This window comes from Formica exsecta, unplaced genomic scaffold, assembly GCF_003651465.1.
Source record: "Formica exsecta isolate Colony F162 unplaced genomic scaffold, ASM365146v1 scaffold223, whole genome shotgun sequence".
NCBI classification, from domain to species: Eukaryota; Metazoa; Arthropoda; class Insecta; order Hymenoptera; family Formicidae; genus Formica; species Formica exsecta.
The window spans coordinates 745,397-768,807 of record NW_021849528.1 but is presented as its reverse complement, the minus strand read 5'-3'; the positions used below and the strand labels follow the sequence as shown (position 1 = coordinate 768,807).

The 23,411-nt window shown below is 37.9% G+C and overlaps 1 protein-coding gene across 1 annotated transcript in view; it reads right to left on the bottom strand.

Moving 5' to 3' along the window:
* LOC115235495 (protein vein) overlaps nt 1-14,922 on the bottom strand; it is a gene marked incomplete at its 3' end in the record, with an annotated part of 251,303 nt that extends 236,381 nt beyond the window's left edge. The window contains exon 1 of the mRNA XM_029807330.1: nt 12,185-14,922. Coding sequence (XP_029663190.1) covers nt 12,185-13,316 — 1,132 coding nt within the window. The remainder of the gene's footprint in view (nt 1-12,184) is intronic.
* Nucleotides 14,923-23,411: the final 8,489 nt, after the last annotated feature.

The following is a 23,411-nucleotide window of genomic DNA, read 5'->3' as shown; positions in this document are numbered from 1 at the left end:
ATATATATATAAAACGCATTAATACATGTATTTTGAATAGCAAATATTTGCCGTGTAAAATAGTTCGGATCACGTTTCTGTAGTTAGATTTTCGATCAAAGTGGATATTGCTGTTTGAAATTGATACGTAGTTAGGTTAAAATCGGTATTATGATAATAACAGTCATTTCATCGCGATTATTATTGTTATCGCATCACACAGTTACGAAATTAATTGATTAATGATTTAAATCGCGAACTTTATTGCGAGAACGTTATTACGCGGAAATCGATCTCGTGCGAGATCTGTTTGATTTATGGATGCGCGTATCTGTGCAATCGGAGACGCTCGATCGCACGGCCGGACGCGAGGATTTATATTAAATTAATGCCAACCAATGTTATGCGAACCAATTTCAGCATATATATGTAATATGCACTGCACGCTTAAACAATTTCATATATAAATTTAATCATAATTTAAAAGAGGTTATATTTTAAACAGATGTGTAATATAAATTTTGAACTAATATTTTCTTAATGAAAATTTATAAATAACTACTCTCAAAAGTTTTTTTTTTACGGAAAATGGGAAAATCGATAAAGATTTGCGATGTTCGGTAAATATTGCGGATGGATTTTGTTTCGAGAAAAGTTTAACAGATTTCAATCAGAAATTTTTCAGAGATCAAAAATGATCTGAAACGGTTAATTGTCTTTGTATACGAGATTCTAAATTAATTCGTCATCCGGAACAAATTTCGTATTGCATAATATTTTGCTCCCGCATCATTTAATCTTTAACATTTTTAAAGTAATTAGCAGCCGACTTTCTTTGAGTGATTTTTATACAATTTATATAAAAAAATGTTTAGTTATCTATACAATAAAAAAAACCAAAGTTGTATCTGTGTATAAATCCTAAGTTCGAGACTCATAAAAGAAAAGCTTACAGTAAATTTGTTCTTTGTAATAACTTAACGTTAATCTTTTCATGATAACATAATATTTATTAAACACATTGTACAAGTGTCGCGTATGTACTCTAAATAACTTACACATTTATATATTTATCAGTGAAGGTAATAATCATGTGCTGGCCGTTTAAATCTACATCTGGTATCCCCATACCGTTGGTGCCGGTAGTTTAAAGCACGTAAACGGTTAATAATTCGACGCATTAATTTAATTCCAATGCGTGCGAGTTCGCGAAAGAGAAAGAAGTGGAAGGAGCGTAGAGCACGAACATTTGGCTCCGGGATCGCGATCGGCGAATTAAATCAGGCTCGCGAGCCGCGCGCAAGGCAAATTAATTGCTCGGAGTATGCCCGGCGATCGTGTAGACTGCTGGGCGGCTAGCAGCCGCCGCCGATCTCTTAACGTGTCCGACTGTTCGATCGCGGAGAGCGTGATTATTTTTAGCGATCTGACCGACCGTGCGATCACAGTGAACGGCGACCGAGTGCACGCGGTGAAACTGCCCCGCCTGTGCTCGTGGAAATCTCTCTCTCACTCTATATCTCTCTTTTGCTTCGACGAGCCGTAATGAAGTGCGAGAAGTATCGGGCGACATGATCGCGCCCTTTATTTCGCTTCGACCCGTTCTACAATAAGTCGTATGTCGGAATCGGATTTTATGAATAAAACTTTATTGATAGGAACTGTTTTGAAAGCATATTTCATTGTTTTAATGTAATATGTAAAAGCAATTTTAATATTGACACTGAAGTATATATTGCTACAGTTAAATGAAGTATGTAATTTCACCCATCATCTTTTTGTCATTCTACGTCTTTTCCTTAAAAACAATATAATTTTTATAATTTACGTCCAAAAATTGATAACAAATTAAAATAAATTCCCAACATTCTAGTTTTTATTGCTATGTATAACCTTATATTATATATAATCACGATTCAATTTTAGAATGACAAGTTGTATTCGAATCAGACATTCTCAACATTTGATAAACGACAAGCGACATCGGACTCCAACATACGATTTATTGTAGAACAGGTCTTCGCAAACAACTCTAACGATTTCATTCCGTCGCGCCGGTATTTTCAAAGCTGTAACAGATAAATTTTTGCAATCTATCCGATGATTAAAATGAATAAAAACGCGCTATAATAGCAGTCAATTAATTACGATAATAACCAATATATAAGAAATAGTTATTTTTCAATGATAATTATCCAATTTAGTTAATTTACATGGATGCTTACTATAGCAATCGATATGTTGGTAGCTTGTATCATCGCGAACATCGAAGGGAGAATGGCTAGAAAGTCTTTGTTACATATCCTGACCTGTCGCGATCTATCACTCGGAAATTAGATACGGGAGAAAAAGACAGAAAGAGATGGAATCACAAAGAAAAAAAAAGAAAAAGAGAGGGAGAATCAGGGTGGGAGAAACTGCGATATTTTTTATGTGTAACGTTACAAAAACTTGGAAATAGATGTGATGCTATCGCGAATACATTTGTCGTGGATTGAAGTTAAATTCGTCGGGGCGAATACAGTTATAAAATCTTTACTTGTAATTATGTAAATATAGATTGAAAGAATATGACATTACAAAATTAAATAATTAATTAAATATTACAAAATATAATATCGAGATATTATTCACTCACACTTTCAATTATAAACACAACCAGTTAATTATTAATATAAAGGTTTCTCGTGAGAATTAAGCTTCAAATATGTAAATTGTATTATGCAGTAAATTTTCACTAAACTTTTCATTAATAGAAATTTAGTTTACATTTCAACGAGTCTAGCGTCTCATGAAAGTGTCCGTAAAAAGGGGAAAAACATGTTCTCACGCGTTCTCTCGTGGAAATATTCGCGATTTCGAAAATTTAACTTCAAAAAGTCGCTTGAAATTTTCACAGAATTTAGGAGCGATAATATGAACCAGCTGGCAATGCAAGAAATTTAGTCGCTGCACTAAAGACGAAATTCGTCCATAGTTTAATCCAAATCAATCGACGATGTTTCGATGAATCGGCGCGTTTGCGGACGAAAGAATGCAACAGTGAACCGTTCGAAGGTGTAAGTACGGTTACAAAGAACGTAGGAAATGAGGTACAGTGGGTAATTTGTTTCCGGAAACTCGGAATATCAGCTTGATTGCCTACTCGGCACGCGCGTTTCATTTTATGCATTACGGCGACACGCAAAGGCGACAGTCTTGAAGGATTGTTCGGCTTGCCAGCGAGCTTGCAAATTTCCCGAAAGATGAAAGGTGGACTTGCCAAGAGTTTCAAATATATACATAGGATTTAGTTTCATGAGGCATTTATATCTGCAGAAGCTATATAACAAGTTTGGAGGCACCGTGTATATTGAACATCCTTTTAATAAGAAAATAAAAATTTTAAATATAAAGATCTTTTTCTAGCACGTAGTAAGTATTGTAAAAATTCCATATTAGTACAAGTCGAAACTGCATTTCCGTTAATAAAAAAATCATACGAAATGGTAAAGAGAAAATTACATATCAAATATTCGAAATACTTCGTTGCCTTTGTAAATTATAAAATGACATTTGCTATGCGAGGCTTTACAGTAATTGATCAGTTACCTTTCAAGAAACACATAGTACGCATGGAGCGCATTCATTTTCAGACAGACTGCAGCGTGCATTAACAAATCATGCCGTTGAGCTCGGCAAGATCGAGTTTGCGTCCAAGTCGCATGCTTAATTCGCAACATAATGCGCATACTAATTCATTTACACGAGCTCCTGCCTAACTCAGAATCCCTCGTGGCGGCTTTGTACTATGCAAAGCTATTCGACAAAGTGCATGGCTCGAAGCGCGGTTGCAAAAGAAAATGTGCAAAGAGCGAGCGAGAGACGGGCAATATCGATGGATGTATAATATACAGAAAGAGACAAACTAGAGTAGAAATTACCACTATACTAGGATAGTTTCGATATAACGCGTAAATTGTACGATTACTAGACAGGTTTATCCTAGTTTTCTATCGCGACATCGTAATTCGATCGAACGTTCGGAGCTCCCTCCGAGCACTTTAAAAAATTGCGCGCGCGTTTGGGTAACGAGGTTTTATGGAAAAGCAAAGTCGCGCGAAAACGGCTATTACTGGCTATCACGCGATCTCCCCTATGAGCCACTTACGTACGTAAGAATGCCACCCTATATAGCCCTATACATTACCGTAATGAACAACCCTAGACCTAAGTAAGATTGCGTTCTTATACACAGGTTGTTTCTTATACACAGGTCTATACAAAAGGTAGTTGACACACCGCCACTCGCAGTCAGAAAAATTATATGGCGTTGCTCGCATGATTTACCGCGAAGAAAATATAGACATAGATCGACCGAAATTTGCTGTGATAGATTGAAGCGTAGAAAGATAAAAACTGAAATGTAAAAGAAGAAATGAAAGAGCAATGTATGCCGGTATCGCGATGTCCTCGCAATTTACTTTATATGCGATACCTCTTATAAAATCGTACATAAACTAACAAAATATAAGAATGGATTTTCAATTAAGGTCTTATAATTGACGTCTTCAGCAGGCTATTCTTCCCCTTCCATGTCTGGCTTAATCACCGTCAAGCAGTCAAATAAATTCGCGGAGATTTGCTCTTATAAATCGCGGATCAACAAACCGTCAACGTTCTACGATCTTATATTCCGCATTTTATATATCTCTTGACACCCTATAAGTTTTTTCTTTCTTCCATGTTTGCTCAAAAAATTTTGAAAATATTATTTTGTAATATGCAAAAAAATATTTGACGTTTTATCTGGATATATAAATGTATCACAGATGTTTAAAGTTTTGACACGGCAATTTTATTAATATACTTTGATACTAATATAACATACACTGCACATATATGTGTGTATTGCTAATAAACGTGGATATTCCATTAATGTACGCCATAATGTACTGCACGATGTACATTGTAGCTTCTTAATAGCGATCACTCTGGATACGAGAACTTCCGGATCGCGTTGCGACTCGCATCGGTCGATACTAATAACCCCGTGTCGCTAATTAGTCCTTTCTTGAAAAAAAGGATCGCATCGCGTCAATGCGTTCTATCGCTTCGCCGGGACTCACTCGTAATTAGCGCGTCGGCTAATTAGCACGTCACACGATTACAAAACACGGCAACGTACAAAGAGATCACATATTCTGGAAAAAGAGCCGAGCTAATTATGTCGTCGCGACAATTCAGCGAGTCTGTTAAGATTATTAAGATTCGGGGAGCCATCGAAGATTCGATTACGTTGCGCCGCACTCGCACGTGATAAATCTACTTAACGAAGAACACGGAGCCGGCGAAAGTCCCTAATGCTGATGCTGAGAAGTCTCACGTGGCCTGAATCGAAATATAATTTGCGCAAGATTCCGAGAGAAAATGTGTATAAACAACTTCTTCTTCTTGTCATTAATACATTAAGATTACCATTATTTTGATTTTCACGTGAGATTCGCACGCGAAAGGAGCGTAAATTTGGAATTACTTTCCCGCAGAGTTTCGAAAGACAGCAATATCCTAAAAACCCATCCGACTCGAGTCACGACTTCGCGCGTCTGCCTTTCGTCGTTCTCTCTTGTATTCTGTCACGATCGCGACACCCACGGGAAACGATAATGGGATAAGTCGCGAAAACTTTCGATCCGCCGTCAAGATGGATGTAATATCAACGCGAAGCGCTGGTAGGCGTTAAGCAAACGAGCGCAACAGTTATGAACTCCCGCGTACGAGACGCAGGCGACAAAGACGAGAACGATGACAACGAAGACAAACGACGCTAACGACGATGGTCGGATAGTATCGGGCGTACTTTCCGTCAAAGGGTCTCACGTATTCGCTTCCTCGCCGGAATTTGCTTATCTTCGCCGAAACTTGGTCGTTCGGTCCCGAACTGATTAAAACGGCACTCGTGAAAATCGATACGTCACGATAATCATGAGACGTTGTCTGACAAGATGGTCAGGGATATATAGTGCATCTTTACATACACCTGAAAGACTTAGATCCTTGTTTACAATTGCACTTCTCCTGGAAGTTTAATCGTGAAACGCGATGCGTCTCGAGAAACTTATTTCGGTAATAAATCTGTGACGTTACATTTGTAATTGCGATTCAGTTAAACAATTCAGAAAATAATAGTGTTTGCATACATTTTGAAATCTATTTCAATATTCGGCATTTCAGATTTTACATGAGTATCATTCCTCGTTTTTTTTTCCTCTGAACTCAGTATCGATCGATTTCTGCTCAGCATGCATACATTATTTACTGTCGATATTGTATAAATAACTCATGTCACAAAACCTGGTTTCGTTTGTTATCATAAAATTCCACGCGAACCCAAGCGGATTGCCGTAGTAGAAACGTCTATTACAGGTATTGTAAAATCATCTATATCTCATATCCCCTAGAATTTAGATTGATCGCGTGGCTGTTCATAAATAAAAATTAACTTTATTTATACCAAGTTATATTTCAATAAAATAAAACAAAGTTGAATCATTTGTATTAATAAACGATATTACTTGGAATGACATATATAATAACGTATTCTCTATATAATCTCATTTAAATAAATGTAAAATATAATCATATTACCGGATAATATTTAAATACCAAAGCCTATATGTATTTATTATAATTTTATATCATATTTCCATTTATTGGAAAATATTTTCAATAAACAATTTATCGGGACTATTCCATTCAAAGATTACATGAAATACAATTCAAACGTGACAAAATGTTAAAAAAATTACTGAAACGTGAAAGATTATTGAAAATAACAGGAATAATATTAACGATGTAATCATGCATTAATGCCAGTTGCTTTCTATTCTCGAATTACGTATTCGTTTAACTAATACACAAATCCTTAGCTAATGATTTGTCTCTCGCGTAATTGTAATTAAGAATTCTCGGAAGAATAATTATCTTTTTAATATGTTTTTCTAACGTTTGTGCTCTCATTGGCTCTTTACTCAAGTTTTGTAACTCTAGGCGAAATAATCGGCCACGTATCGAATTCCTGTAACGAACATGATATGCTGCATTACTCCTGATACATTTTCCCCGATGTTTACGATCGCAACGTGTCGGTTATCTTTATGCAAGTGTCCATATCGATTACGCCAGTAACTTATTATATACTTTATCAAGGGCCTATGTTCGGTAGCCACTTGACCCGATCTCTATAGAATGTCTCAGATATATATACAGCAAATAAATCTTTAGCGTATTTACATTTGTCTCTTAACCAAACTTGCTATTTGTTTACTTTTAAACTTTTTACTTTTCAACAATGTCTATATGCTTATAATATATCAAATTATCAAATCAAATTTTTGTCAGAAGTTTATTAGAAAATAAATATAAAATAAGATTTTATTGTATCATTGTAATTCGTGATTCTCCATTTTAATGATTTCTCATCATTAATTATTTTAGAAAGGAAAATTGGAGAATAAATCGACTTACTAAAGATAATCTTCTAATAGCTTAAAAAAATAATAGTAATCATTATTATATTAAAATGCATACTTAAATTGATGGTATATGTTACTTCTATACATATAAAAATAGTTCATATAATATATTTAAAAAATGCACACTTTTTTTAGAATTTATAATGTAATATATACATATAAAAAATAACTTTAGTATCTTGTACACCAACTGAGTTTCTAACAGGTTTCTACATTTATGCAGAGGAAAGAAGCAATTTTAAATCTGTCGGAAAAAATTCGCGACCGAGAAAAAGTCAGCGTAAATGTTATGCTCGGACATTTGGTAAATGGGATAGTAGTCGCGACGCGAAGTGACCGCTAACTATCAAGTTTCATTAATGCCTCCTCTTATTCCGTTAACGTCGGAGATGGAGCGCGTGCGCCTCATTCGCTCATTCCGACACTCCCGTCTGTCGTCGTCGCGATTATACCCGCTGCTTGTTAACTCTTAAGGACAGGTGGGACCGATGCGCTCACGATTGTCGTTTACGTTCACGAAGCGATAAGAAGAAAATTTGCAAACCTGCGACACCGATCTCGTCATCCTCCAATGCCCGCGCGGAATTTGTCGCCGCTGGCTTTCTACTTTTCCGCGTCGAGCGTTTAAGGTAAGTCAAATCGGATCGTACTTTACTCGTGTTTCTTACTTGTGCCAGCGATTTCTATCCCCGTTAAACGAGCAACATTGAAATTTTTAGCGTTCAATGTAGAGAGCGATTTCTATACGTCAATCTACTTTCATCTCAAATTCTTAGCGATACAAAGTGCATTTTTCTATTTTCAGAAACTTGTCAATTTTGAATCTCGGAGTTGTATTAATTTCACGCCTATACAAAGTATAAAGAAACATTCAAACATTTCATTGTAATTAATTAAAGATGATATATGAGGACTTTAAAGAAAGTATCTATTTAATTAATTAAAGATAATATATGAGGACTTTAAACAAAGTATCTATTTTTCAATATCCAAGACTTGAAAACATCGCGGCCCTTAAAAATGCAAATATTTCTCTTATAATGGAACATAGTTCCATTTCGACATTAATGAATAAAGTAAAGGAATAAAGAAAAGCTGGAATATCGATGAAATTTCTCTCCCAAATACGAATACAAATTATTCGCACGACTTTTAGAAGCGTGTTTCTCTCTCGAGGGAGGCACACAACCCCGCCGTTCGTCACGTTTGGCGTGATAAATCGAGCGCGGAAGGTCGTCATGTGCGAGTCGAGCGGCAGATTCATCCGGCAGCGGTCCACGGCAGCTACTGCAAAGTGGGGGCCAGTGGTCTCGGCGACGCCGAGAGCGCGCGGAGAAGTGGAAGCGCATTGAACCGCCGCCGGCAGCAAATTGGACCACCTTCAAAAACTCACCGCTCGTTACGCACCGACACAACGGGACGGGACGGGACGCGACACGACGCGACGCGACGCGACGATGTCGGCGTGAGAGACGGCGCGTATTACTAATCGACGATTACGAGGCGTTCACGCGCGAGTGTATAAAGAAGGGTACTCTCTCTTGCGATGTACGATACACGCGACCGACGGCTCGACGCAAGCCGGCGAGATGCGACGCGGGTCTCGCGACTTACGTGGCGGGTTAAATATAAAGCGCGACGAGGCGCGCGCGTCCGACGACGAGATCGTGCTCGAAGAGCGCCTCTCTTTCACGTAGGCGTTCGTAGTCTCGAGATAATCCGATCGCTACTTTTCGCGCTTAGCGATTACGATGTCCTTGAAATTCGCGGAAATAAAGGGATTAACAGAGATATTTCCTATACGTCATCGCGCGCGACGCTTCCCTTATGCTGCTCTTATAAAACTACCTTGCTAATAATATCATGACTGTTTGAGAAAAATTAAACATAAATTTTATGAAACGATGTTATACAGCATGTTATATATATTAAAATGCTAGATGTTATATATTAAAAGTTCTAAAATAGGTTCATCAAGGGATTGCTAAGAAGTTCTCGATCGAGAAGATCGAAAAGCAGAGTACGTTATAAATTCTATGACTCTGATATCGTTAGGTTTCAATCTGGCTTGTAAATTTTCAATAACTCTAATATTGAGTAAAAATTGAATCAAAATATGGATAGTGTGCGACGGAAGTAAATTAAAACTTATCGAGATAATGTCGCAAATATTACAAATTTATATTGAACATAACAAAAATCGTTCTTGAATCGAGAATAAATTTTGCTAATAAATATATTTATTCGCTAATAAATATATTGATAAAGCAAAATTTTATTGTATACTTAAAATTATAAAATTTTATACTTATGGTAATGTTTGTTTATTAGATTCTATTTCAGTCGATCACCTTATAAATTTAACTTTTGCAATTGTTGCATAGAGTGTTAGAGGCGAGTGTGTGTAAGAGTGGCTAAACAAGATTTGCACACGAGTCTCATTCGAGTTCGAAATAAAATATATTAATTGGAATTTGATCTTCATTAATATTTGTTATGATTTAGGCGCCCATCGTGAGACTTGAATGAATATCAAGCAAAAATACTAACAAAATTAAGAAATTTGGCATCGTATAACGACTTGAAAGATCAAAAGAAAAAACATATTGCTTTCAAGTCGATCGTGGCGTAATAAAAAAGAAAAAGATTAAGTTTAGCATAATAATTCTCCCTTAATCCATTTGTGTGACATGCACAACATGCAGAAAGGAACTTTGGTTCTTCTAAAAGAAGACCACTTACTACCTCTTCAACGGGTAATTGAAAGAGTTGTTGATGTTTATCCGGGAGCTGAAGAGGTCGAGTAATTACTATTAAAACTGTCAATAGACAATGTAAATGATCAGTGCGAGATGTTAACTTTGCGAGACATAATAAGTTCTTTGTATTATAAGAAAAAATACTAGTGTATATTTATAATTCTCTTTTGGGAAACTCAGTTTCTAAATAAGAAGTCTCGTAAAGTAATACTTGATGCCACTGTGAGAAACTCTCAGTTGTAGCGTTAATTAGTACACTAATTAAAAAGCTGTCGCGCTACAAAGTATATTAGAATTCTTCGTGCAGAATTAAATTTTACATTCACTAAACACAATCGGTCGGTCAAATTTACAGAATTATTATACAGAAATTTACTATATGTATTTTTTATATACTAGTAAACATAAATTAAACAATTTTCAATTTATGCAAAATTCCTCGTCATATTACGCTAGTGCAATATTTTTTTTTTTTTTGTTAAAAACTGGGAAAACAATTTTCCTTCGACATAAACATCAATAATATTTCAGTTATAATCAAAGATATAGCTACACATAATAATTTTCTATTCTTCAAATTCAATAAATTTCAAATGTTATTTTAACGGAATCATAAATTGAAGTTTAGCTACTTAAACATAAATAATTTCGAAATATTTAAACTTGCGTAAAAAAGGAATTACGTTTCAGACGATTCTCACAATAATGAGTATCTGTAAAATGCACCGATAAACGGAATCATTAAACATTTCGGCAAGCGAAAGAATTAATATTTTTAAGCGTGTTAAAGTTGCAAAAACAAAATAGGAGCAATCGCGTGATATCTCACTTGTCCCCGGTAATTGTTCGTCGCAGAGCGCGAACGCTTCGATCGATTTGTGATGACTCGAGGGCACGATCGAGCTCGACACACCCGGGATGATAGTTTTTTAGTTGAAACCCGCCGTCCGATGTAGAATTCTCGATCAATTCCGGGATATAGCGCGGCAATATTGTTAATACAAGGGCGCGTATACATATTTCCCTTTTGCGATAGCCTGGCAATATGGCAGCTAACTTATGTAAACGCACGTGAATATTTTAATTTACGTGTGATATAGTCCGACTGCGATATACATGTACACTTACGATTAGAAGCGCGTATTCTTTTATCTATAAATAATAACTTTTATATTAATGTACAAAATATGTTTATATTTTTAATCAAAGCATGGATTTCTATAAAATATTGTGCGGACTTTATTATATATATTGTGATTAATACGAGTGTATTAATGAGATTCGTGTGCAGATCTATATATCGTGTGCATTCTAACACACACTCACTCTTGCTTCAGCGCCCTGTGCGCCTAATACAGAGATTAAAATTAACATAAGTAAAATAAAATTTTGCTTTAACAATCTTTATCAATTTTGCGACAAACGATTTAAATCGAAGATTTAAAATAAAAAGTGTAACAAGTGCCTCACAAATTAATAAAAATCTCTCTCTAAATAATAATTATTCGGAAATGATGCACAAAAAAAAAAAAAAATATATATTTTTACATTCGCTTCGAACATCAGAAATATTTTCATAAATTATCCTTTTTAATATTATCGATCATAGAATTTAGAATATATGATGCATTTCTCGCGATTTTTTTCATATCAAGTCTTCGGTTATCGTCTTGAAATAAAAAGTGCAACAAGTGCCTAAAAAAATTAATAGAAATTCTTATTTGGCGTCGCGATAAAAGAATATATTTTTACATTCGCTTCGAACATCAGAAATATTTTCATAAATTATCCTTTTTAATATTATCGATCATAGAATTTAGAATATATGATGCATTTCTCGCGATCATTTTTCACATTAAGCCTTCGATTATCGCTTTCTATCGACCGATCGATTCTCTGAGAACTACGTATCACATAATTTTTGAAGCTCACCGTAATCTGGTCGAACGACAGCCTGGACGGCCTGCTCGTTCTTCTTGCTTCGGATCACCGGCGGGCCAAGGATCGTGAAATTCCTGGGTCCCACGCGGTTCACAAACACTAGATACACTTTGCCCCTTTTAATATTGGCTCGCACCACACCACTCGGATTATCGCGCTGCTGCTTGCCGGCCTTGCTGCCGGTTTCGTGGCCGTTGCACACGGTCGATTTGCCGGGAGCCGATTTGTCGCGAAAGTGAAGTCGCACGCTGTCATTCTTCTGCAGCGGCTGAAAGCCCGGCTGGCTCTTGTAGACCTGCTTCACCTCGAAGGTCACCGCGTAGTTTGAACCGGGCTTCCTCAGCGAGGACATGCTGCGTACTTTACCCTCGAACACCGTGGGCGCCAGATAGGCTCGATTACCGACGTCGACGTCGGGACACCAATTCTGACCGCGGCAGCTACGTTCCTTGTTCCTGCAGCGACGTCGCTGTTCGCGCGGCGAGTCCGCCTTGGCGCGGTTCTTTGGTCGTTGCTTGACCGATCTAGCGATCCGCGGCCGCTCCATCGACGATTCCGCCATAGCCGGCGGATACATAAAGGGTGCCTGAGTCGAGGAGTGACGGGGCGCGCGAGTCAGACCGGACTCGTTTATCTCCGGGTGAAAGGCGCGGCGGACGTGCTCCTTCGTCTCCTTCGCGGGACCCACCGTTCGCGTGGGATTCGATGTGATCGAAGTTCCGAGATCCATCTCGAGCGACGATCCTCCATGGATCGAGAGGTGGCGCGAGATATGTCGCGCCTCATCCTCCGGAGAATGTTCTATCCCTTTGGAGGAGAATTTTTCTTCCTGGTCCACTGGGCTCAGCTCGACCGGCGGGACCTTGTCAAGGTCGCGACGAGCAGGACGAACGTCGGACGACGTATATTGCCGGAGAGTATCTCCTCGCAATTGAGACACCGTAATTTCGCGCACGTCCTCGTCCACTACGCTCATCAACGGTGGACGATAATGCCTCGTCTCGGTGATGCTGCTCGTCGTTGCCCCGAGGGTGTCCCGAATGGCGGGGGGTGCTGCAGCGAGCACCAGTGCGCCCCACCAGCCGCTTAAGAACCCGGCCAAAAGCAGAGGCGCCCACATCATCCAACCTGGTTAGCGGTGTGATTCGGGGGTGAGGTCGACGCCTCGGTCACCCCGACTCGCACAGAGGCACGCGTTCCTTCCGCCTCTTCCTCTTCTTCGGAGCTCGGAGAGCGAGCCCCTTTCACTTCGTCGTAAACACTTGCGAGTCCTATGTTTAATTAAGTCCTGTGTTTCTTCAATTTAATTTTCTCGCTGCTTCTTCCCCGCGCGATATTAGTCACTGCTTGTAATAGAGACGACCCCCGACTCCGCTATTCGTCGTCCCGCACGTTCGAATAGCCACCAAATCGGATTGTCTATCAGCTTGCTCTCCCGGATCTTCAGGCTCTTCACGAGATGTTGTACCATCGATAATGGAACGTCGAGGCTTCTTCGACATTCGTCTTCATCCTACGCGATATCATTCTCCTCATCCTCGAAGCCGGCGGAGGTAGCAGCCGTGGCGAGCCGCACCATGCGGCCGCTTCTGTCTCTTTCTTTTATATCTTCCTTTTTCTCTACGGGAAGGTGTTGTATTATCGCAGATGATCCCGGCCGGCGGCTGCGACGATCGCGGACGCGACAACCAGTATCGATCTTTTATAGATTCTGATCATTATGATTCGCGATCGGCACAATCATTCTGAGCCGACTTAAACCAGGACGGCCTCGTCGAACGTTGTACTGCGAGTTCTTCCACAATTTCGCACGAGATCGGATCTTGATTCTTGATAATCGACAAATACCGGCTTCCGGCCGAATCACGAGAGGTTAGTTGTCTAATCTTTGTGTTCACTCGCGTTAATAGGCAGACGGAACTGATCGACCTTGCAGCAGGGAACACCCGCGACTAGAAACGTCGATCCCCTCCGATTCGACATCGAATCGAACGGAATTCCAGGAGCTCCTGTTACCCTCTCGCGCTGTCCGCGACACCGTATCGCGTTGCACTCGATAGAGCGGGAAAAGCGAAATAGAGAGAGAGAGAGTGAAACGGGTCGAATCGGGCGTCGAGACGTCGGACACGAGAAGAGGAATACGAAGAAGAGACGGCGGCGATGACGATGAAGAAAGCGTCGGTTTCCTCTCTGACCAGCCGGGACACTATTTAAATATACCCACGAGACGCCCGCTACTGCTCTCTCGGTTCTTGCGGCCGCCCGCACGCTCGTTCGTTCGCTTTTCTACACTCTATTCACACTTACTACACTCTTTTCGCCCGCTGTTCACCACTCTCTCGCGCGCGCGCCCGTCCCGTTACATACGATCATTTCGTTTCTCGGAACACAGTACTTTCGCCGATTCACGTTGCACGTAATTGTCAACCGCGAGCGCGTTATCACGCACTTACTTTGTTCTGTTTCTCAAACACTTTCTCCCTTTTCTTTTTATCTCTCTCTCGCACGCGCGCGCGAGAAACCGCTTCCTCTCGCGTAGATGATCTTGCGGCTCCAGACGCGAGATATCGACGACGACGGGGGGATCGAGTCGCGTGTGTCGCACGCGGCATGCACACACGAGGCGCCTACCTCGCGTGTCACGAGAGCCGGAGGAAGGGAGAGAGATCGTCGGTGGCCCCGCGTCGGGCGCGCGCGACGGTTCAAATTAGACTGAGAGGCCCGCTCGCGTAGGCCGAGGCCGGCCACAGCTCCAGCGGCGCCTGGTGGATGCCGGTCGAGGCTTGCGCGCGCACCGCGGCCGCGCCGAAGTGAGACGGAGCGACGACGGGACCTTTAAGAACCTGTATAACAACGACCTAACAACCGAAGGAACCGCACGCGTGATCCTCACGGTCCTCCTTCTCTGCTCCACCTCTTTATCTCTCTCTTTATCTCGTTCTCCTTCTTTCTCTCTGCTGCTCTCTGTCGCTGTCGCCTCGCGAGTTTCTTTTCTCTCTCTGTTCCTCGCGCGTTGTATCTTTGCTTTTTCTCTTCTTCGATGTCTTTGAAACTGGCAGAACCATATCGATAGAATCTAATCGAACTTATTAGAGTATTTAGTACTTATTTTAGAAGTAAAAGAATAATTTTACATTGTTTTTCGATGAAATCAGCATAAAAGCAGCATAAAGACGTCTTAATTATATTTTTATTTTAGAAATATAATATAATTATTTTAATTGATCTTAAGCATATGTAGTGTATATATTAAATATAGAGTTAAATATATGTATATATCTTATTTGCGATGTGGCAATTGCGGATCTAATAAATCATTATGCAACGACGGATCGTTTGAATTTGGTATGTTCAAGATCGCGGTACTTTCGCACGCAGAAAAGCGCAAAAAGAAGACGAGCACCGCTGCAGCGTTAATTACGACACGCGGCGCGCTTAAGTGTCGCCATTTAGCCCAGGATTAATCTGTCACGCGGCGAGCATGAAACCTCTTTGAAGCTAGCAGTACCATTATCGGCAGAATCAAATCGGGCCCATTGAAATATTTACTCTATTCATTTTGTATTAATTTGTACTAGTAAAAATAATTTTGTACCCCGTGCCGTCTCGGAAAAAACCGTGGCACTGCTAGCTTCATATTAAGTTGGCTCAAAAAGATCAAAGTAAAATACAATGAAAAAAGAAATAAAACCAGGCATGAAAAAAACTAAAATTATACTAATTTGTACTACTAAAAATAATTTTAAAAAGTAGCGCTGTGTGCTGATTTAGTGTTACACCGATGTGAACTTGAGGCTTTGTTTTTATAAAAAATAAAATAATTTTACATTGCTTTTCGGAAAAATTATAATAAGAGCAGCATAAAGAGGTCTTAATTAAATATTTATTTTAGAAATATGAGATATTACCTATGAGATATATAAGTATAAAGTTAAATATAGAATCAAGAGCGAGAGCGTATAAGCATTGGTCAAAACCTGACAATAGGAGAATATAATTTCGAAGTGATCAACAGCTTTATCGCGGAACAAATATTAATAATGAAAATAAAATAGGGAATTGTAGTAGTTTGCAGATGCGCACGGATTCTTGATAACAAACACCTGAGAAATAATTTTCCCAATAGAAAAACAAAAATTAAAATATATGCAGAAAATTAATAAAATAATAAAATCCTAACGTAACGTACGCCTGCGAGACATAGGCGCTGGCTGAGCAAAAGCAATGAAAACTTCCTTTGTATCTTCGAAAGAAAAATGCAAAAACATTGTAATATCTAAAAAAATAAGAAACAGAATATCGATTGACGAAAATAATATCTTTGAGGATATTTGTCACATTTCGATCGACGATAATCCTTTGCGCGTTTCTTCCGCGCTTTTAAACTGATGCGTACCGATCGAATGATTATAGTCGGAATGCTTGCACGGATTTCGGGATGATTAAAGCCCTCAGCGTTTGATGTCCACGCACGCGCATCGGTCAAAATCGTAATCGAAATTCGGTTCCGTGCCGCGAAGCGCAAGGCATCCACGATCATTGATCAATCGATTACGATTGATCGGCAAGGTGCGACCCGAGCGTGGTCGATCGACGACGCACGCTTTGTCGAACATCGAATTGTACTCGCGGACATCGCGGTTCAGAAGCACTGGATTATACGTGCAAAATACACGCTATCATTCTACTGTGGGCTGTGGATGTGTATCTTCCCATTATCTCGCGTGAGATCTTTTATAATCACTCTCCGAAGGCTTTTGTATTATTGCCACAATCACATTTCACTTTTACCATAAATCTTTTCAATTCAATTTCGATCAACGTTAAAGAAGCGAACGGTTATAAAATTTTGATATGTCAATTTTATCATCAATATATACGTTCTCTTAAATATATTATACATTATATATTTATATTATGTGTGCAATAAAGCTTATTAGAAATGCAATACTAGCCAATATATCTCTCAGATTCGAAATAAAAGATTATTTGATGAAAAATATCAATAATCTCGAGAGCCTAATGAAAATTTATGAATAAAATATCGATGTCTCATATAATATATATTGGGTTAAACGGAAAGTTCGTTCCGTTTTTTACTAAGAGATGAAGACCGAAAAATGGCACAAACTTTCCGTTCAACCCAATACAATCACTTTGATCTCATTTAAAAGATAATTTAATTCCGAACAAAAAGTTTCCTATAAACATGGGTCAAAAAATGCTTCCTTAAAAAGTTAGCGCCCAAAAACCTCTAAAATCACGGTTATTTTTTACATTTTTACAAATATCAGGGAAAGTATGCGTCTTTTAACAAAAAGTACCGAAACAAAAGTTGTAGAGAATTAAATTATCTTTCAAATGAGATCAAAGTTATTGTATTGGGTTGAACGGAAAGTTCGTGCCGTTTTTTTGGTCGTCATCTCTTAGTAAAAAACGGAACGAACTTTCCGTTCAACGCAATACATTGTGGAAGTAACTTTAATTAATAAAAAATATTCTAGCTTTTTTTTTATTTAAGACAATCTCTGTGCCGTGATATCTTTTCAGTTTATGAAAAAAACAGAGATAAGCAAAGCAGTACAGCTTTGTGGAACAATTCAAGCACGCGTTCAATGGATAAGCCGCAAGGTAGATTTTTATCGTAGCTACCGGTTGCATTTTTGCAGTCAATAGCCCAATATAGAGGTTTTTTCGATCGGGTAAGTTCCCGTGGAGTGGCGAAGAAGGGCGCGGGTTTTACTGGGATAAAGTCGCTCCCGACCATCTGTCCATGAAGTAACCCTTTGCGGTCGAGATGGACTTTACATAGCGATTTATGACAATCGTATACATACATATTTTCTCGAATCCTTGAAACGGCGAATCACTCAATTTGTAAACTCGTATTTTTGTTCTTTTTAGCGTTTTTCTTTATGAGATAATACAACTGACGGAAATAGAGTTCTTAAGCAATGCTGATAATAACATTGAAAGAATGAGATATCGGATAATTTTTCAAAATTAGTTCAGACTTTACATAAGATTGATGTTAGAACGTTTCGAAAAGTTTCTTGAAATAAATATTTAATTGAAATAAATAAAATTGTACTTTTCACATTAAGGAACAAAGTATTAAAGAATCTTGACAAGTTGAACTTTGGACATTTGCGAAGATACATAACATCAGAATTAAATATTTCGGCTAATTTCAACTAGACACGATTTTAACAAAACTTTAGATTGAGACTCGGTTAGAGAGATATACTAAAACTTACGCAATAAATTAAGACAATTGTGGTCGAACGAGGTACCAGCAATTCAGAAGTTTGATGCTTTTATCGACAATATATGTATATAGTTACGTACCGTAGATAATATACCTATCTATGTTTTGACTTCGCGATGTAAATTCTTAATTTTCAAAATAATATTGTTAATAGCAAAATCAAAATTATTTACATCTTTTTGAATCTTAAAGATGATAAAAAAAGCATATATAGCCTATTTAAATTTTGCGACTAAGATAAGACATGTCCGAGAAATCTATGTACATAACCGAGAGCAACTCTACACGCGTCGAAATATTTCGTATAAATGATTAGCTGTTGCGCGCATTCATAGAAACATACTTTTTACACGAAAATATACGTCTGCGAATACGATTGCGACGGTAGAGCTCTTTCACTAACAGCAGGAGCGAACGAATGACGCATCGGGCAAACGTGTCTCGGCACAGAGATTCGATTCTACTCGGGGACATTTCGCGAGACACACAAAAGGCAGACGTGGAGGAGTGCGTTTCCCGTTGACTTGTTCTAAAAGTATCGGAAAGATGCATACGGATATATACATAAGAGAGATATATTTCTCTCTCTCTCTCTCTTCTCTAGAGATTCACCTCGCGAGCGAAACACGAATAAAAATGGCATGCCCTAGTACGGGCCCTCGTAAGTGTCTCCATCGAGGATGAGGATTTCCCGAGAACGCGAGCAGCGAGAAAGATGAGCTTTCACGCTTTTTATCGGAACGTCTTTTTATCAACGGACGATGTATGCGATCGTTCAGACTGCAAATGAGGATGTTATTTCAAATAGCAATAATCCTGTTTATTTTCGTCTCGAGACACGAGGCCTTCAAGTCGAAAAAAAAAACGAGGAAGTAAAGCTTCTCCAAAGTAAAAGATTTTCACAAACAGCAAGTATGATCAGAAAACTTTTAATGTTAAACGTCTGTCCTTCTACTAGCTTTGATATTCTGAAATGAAGGATACAAAGAAAAAGCGTATTTTTATTAAAATAACATTCTTTTAACAGTCTTTGATATATAAAAAAATATATAAGCTGTCTTAGAATAGAATTAAATAACACAAAAAACTGCTCTTTGTTTAAATTCTATTTACTAAATTTTTTTCTTAAAATTGCCGAGAAAAATGTAAATTAATAAACTATGTAGTTCTCAGAAATATTGAACAAAATGAATAGCCATTAAAAATGATCGATTAATATGTGCAATAAGCCTTATCATTTCTTACTTTAAAAAGCTCATATAATTTAATCTCTCGTGAGACTTTTAGTTTGTGTCATCAATTGAGACGCATTCGGAATTATTCTATCTTAATTCGTTCTCGATCTACGGTAACTTCCGCCGTAGATCGCGCATACAAGTCCGAAAACGTTATCTTGTCTTTTTCTATTGCGAGATAAAATATAAGAATATTCTCGAATTTAATGCATCATTTAGAAAATTATTATTTATTCGTTTATGATTGATTGCGTTGATTAATTAAATGAGAATCATATAATATTGAATATAGAAAAATTGGACTTCCGGTTGGACCACAATAGAAAGTGCATAGGTAAGGCAAGCAAAGAGTTCGAAGAATAAGGTGAGAAACAGACATATAAGTGAGTGAAAAGCAAGAGGAATATAGAAAAATTGTAGAAAAGGATAACACCTGTTGAAACTATGGCTAAGGAAAGATCGATTTAAAAAATGGATCGAAGGATTTCATTACGTGTGCGATACTCTGTACTGTACTAAAGGAATATAATGGAATAAATAAGATAAAATCTTTTTTTTATCCTTTCTTATCCTTTCCTTCATTCCCTTTTCCACGAAGAAAAGAGAAAAAGGACATGAATGAAATGGGGAATCTGAGAGAGAGAGAGAGAAAGAGAGAGAGAGAGAGAGATAAGGAACGGCCGGTAACTAGTAGCGACTGCCAGGCAACAGATTATCGGCAAACACTTTCGATATTGGCAAATTGCTGTTGGCATCCTCTCTTCTCCCACGATCATTTTCCCACCCCTTATCTCATCCTTTCTCTCTTTGTCTTTGCCGTTGTGTCGCTTGGCCGAAGGAGAAGTTAAATCGAATCCGGTAACTGCAGTCTAAGAACAAACCGAGCCGGAACGGGATACAAAAGCGTGGCCGCCCTCGATACCGGCGCGGCTAACTTTCGCGAAGTTTGATGCCTCGCAAATCAATGGGCATTCGTCGGACCGCGTTAAATTACTCCCGGTTTCTCTCTACCGTCCGCGCACGATCCGGCTCGATTGGTGCAGTTTGTCGGGGGGGGGGGGGGGGGGGTGTCGATTATCCATGTCGATCGTCCGGCCGTTTCGTTTCTCCGGAAACTCCGACGCAGCGAAAACAACTTTAACCTTTTAACTGCGAAATTAAATATAGGAATCTGGCAAAGTGTCTTGATCTCGCTTTAGACTTCGTTTCGCTCGGCTTACTGTGCCCTTAACGAGATTGAATTCGCAATCTGTATGGCTAAGTATTAATTATGGCTCAATATTAATTATTATTTGGATAATAGCGTGTTTTACTGATCCCTTAGAATATGTATAATATATTTATACATTGCACAAACATATTTGCAGCGTTAAAATAATTTCTATTCTTGAAACTCAATATTTAAATACTCTTGTTTGTCATCCGTTTTTATTATTTTAATATTTTAAATGTATTGTAATCGATAATATAGGAATAAGCTAATGTTATAACGAACGATGCGTCAGTCGCACAGACTTTTATATATTATAAAAATCTGTGATCGGCCGTTACGACTTCATAGTTTATATTTGTTTTAAATTTGGAGCTTTCTCTTTTCTCGAAGAAGTTGTCCTCCGGAAAATCGAGATAATAATGAACCGAATTTGACCCCCACCAGCGAGAACAACAAATCAGAATAGTCGGTATAAACGGATAGATAAATGGCTCGGTTATCGCGGATAGGGAGCTTTTCTTCCTCTCTGTATAAAAGCGCCCGGTACCGAGTATTAAGACGATTCTCAGTTACCCAGAAGAGCCACCAAGAACTAACATAAGAAAAGCAGCCTGAAGAAAAGCAAGACCCATTACACGGAGAAAGCGAATTGGCGATATCGGCCCTTTATAACATCTCATAGTGTCAATACATATTGTGTAATTGTATATATTCACTGTGTACGCATAATTACCCTTGTTTTTCCCTCTGATCATCCGACCATCCGGCGCGAAAAAGCGCTCCAACGGTATTAAATATACAATATTATTTATTTAAACACGTATCGATATATACCATTGGACAACCACAATCCTAAAGCATCCTGATACGATCCTTATCTGGCTTATTCGACGACTCTGCATGTAACACTTTCGTAAGCTCGCGGTAACACTCTCCTGGAAAAACATTCTAGAACGAGATACCCAACCGACTTCGACCCAAAAACTTTCTCATCCTTCGTCCAACAACGTAATATCGTATGATGAATCTTCGGAAAAATATACAAGGCAAAAAAAATATAATTTGAATTTTATGAGAGAAAGTAGATTAGATATTTTATAGTAATTTTCCAATAAAATTAATTCTATAATTTCTCAACAATAATTATATGGAAAGATTCTATTATATATATTTTCACTAATTGCAATGTTCATCACAAAGATTCTCGTCTCTTCGATCCGCGGACTGTGGAATCTTTTCAAAGATGGACTTATACCCAAAAGAGATAATAAACAGTTACAATTTGCGATAGATACGGTCATTTTATAAAACTTTTACGCCGGAGAGAAGAACTGGTTATACTCGGCAAGAGATCGAACTTCTGTCACGACAATATCGTAACCTATTGCCCGTTGAGATAATAGACAAACGGTTATTGACATCGATTGAAGGTAGAGGAAAGTATATATCACCTGTATGATATTAATAATTCTGAGACTTCGGTAGTATCATGGTGACACGCACATTCTACAGAATTGAACGATACTAGTCGAAGAGAACGACGTATAGAACGCGGAGCTTTTTTAAAATAAGAGAACTCGTGAAAATGATACAATATTAAGTATTGCCAAGAGATATGATATATATAACAAATAAATGATACATATATGATATATAAAAAGATGATGCCATACATGATAGCAGCAATAATTTAAAAACAATAACACACATTTAATTAATCTATATCAACCCGAGTAAAAAATCAGAACTGAAAACCTTAAAAAATCCGAAAAATAGTTTAAATTCACATATTCTTATATATATATATATATATATATATATCGCGTGAATGATAATAACAATAAAACGTATTGTAGAAAAGGAATTTGTGACGTAGCATCTCCCACTATTACAGTCCTATTGTTGCCGTGCGAATGATAGCAAAGCCGTAGCACGTAAACAATAACGCGCTAATGTTTATGTTACCAAGGCCGAATACCATGTTATTCATAATTCATTGTCGAAATATTTTACGTATTATGACATATATATATACACAAAATATTAAATTATACAAGTATATTTTAAATAAATTTTAAATATTTTAAAGATAAATTTTCTCGCAATTTCGACTTTTTATTTAGAATTCTGGGCATCTTCCGAGTAGCATCACACGAGATATAAAAGAAACTCTTAACATTTTTACGTTCCAACCAATATTGCAAGAGATATCACCGTTTTTCATTTGATATTTTGCGAAAACCTGGCAGTATACCTATCATCGGGCGATTATATGAATGTGAAAGAATTAATTAACTTTGTTAATGATTAAAACTCCTTCGAATTCGAAAGAACAGGTTAAAACTATAGGAAAACATAATAATTATAATAGAATATATCTCCGCGTTTTGGAAATCACAATTTTTCATATGTGTCGTATAAAGATATATCCAAGTATTGGGAAAGATAGAGTTTTTCGCATTTCCCGTTTTTTATTTAGAATTCTGGGTAACACCCCACGAA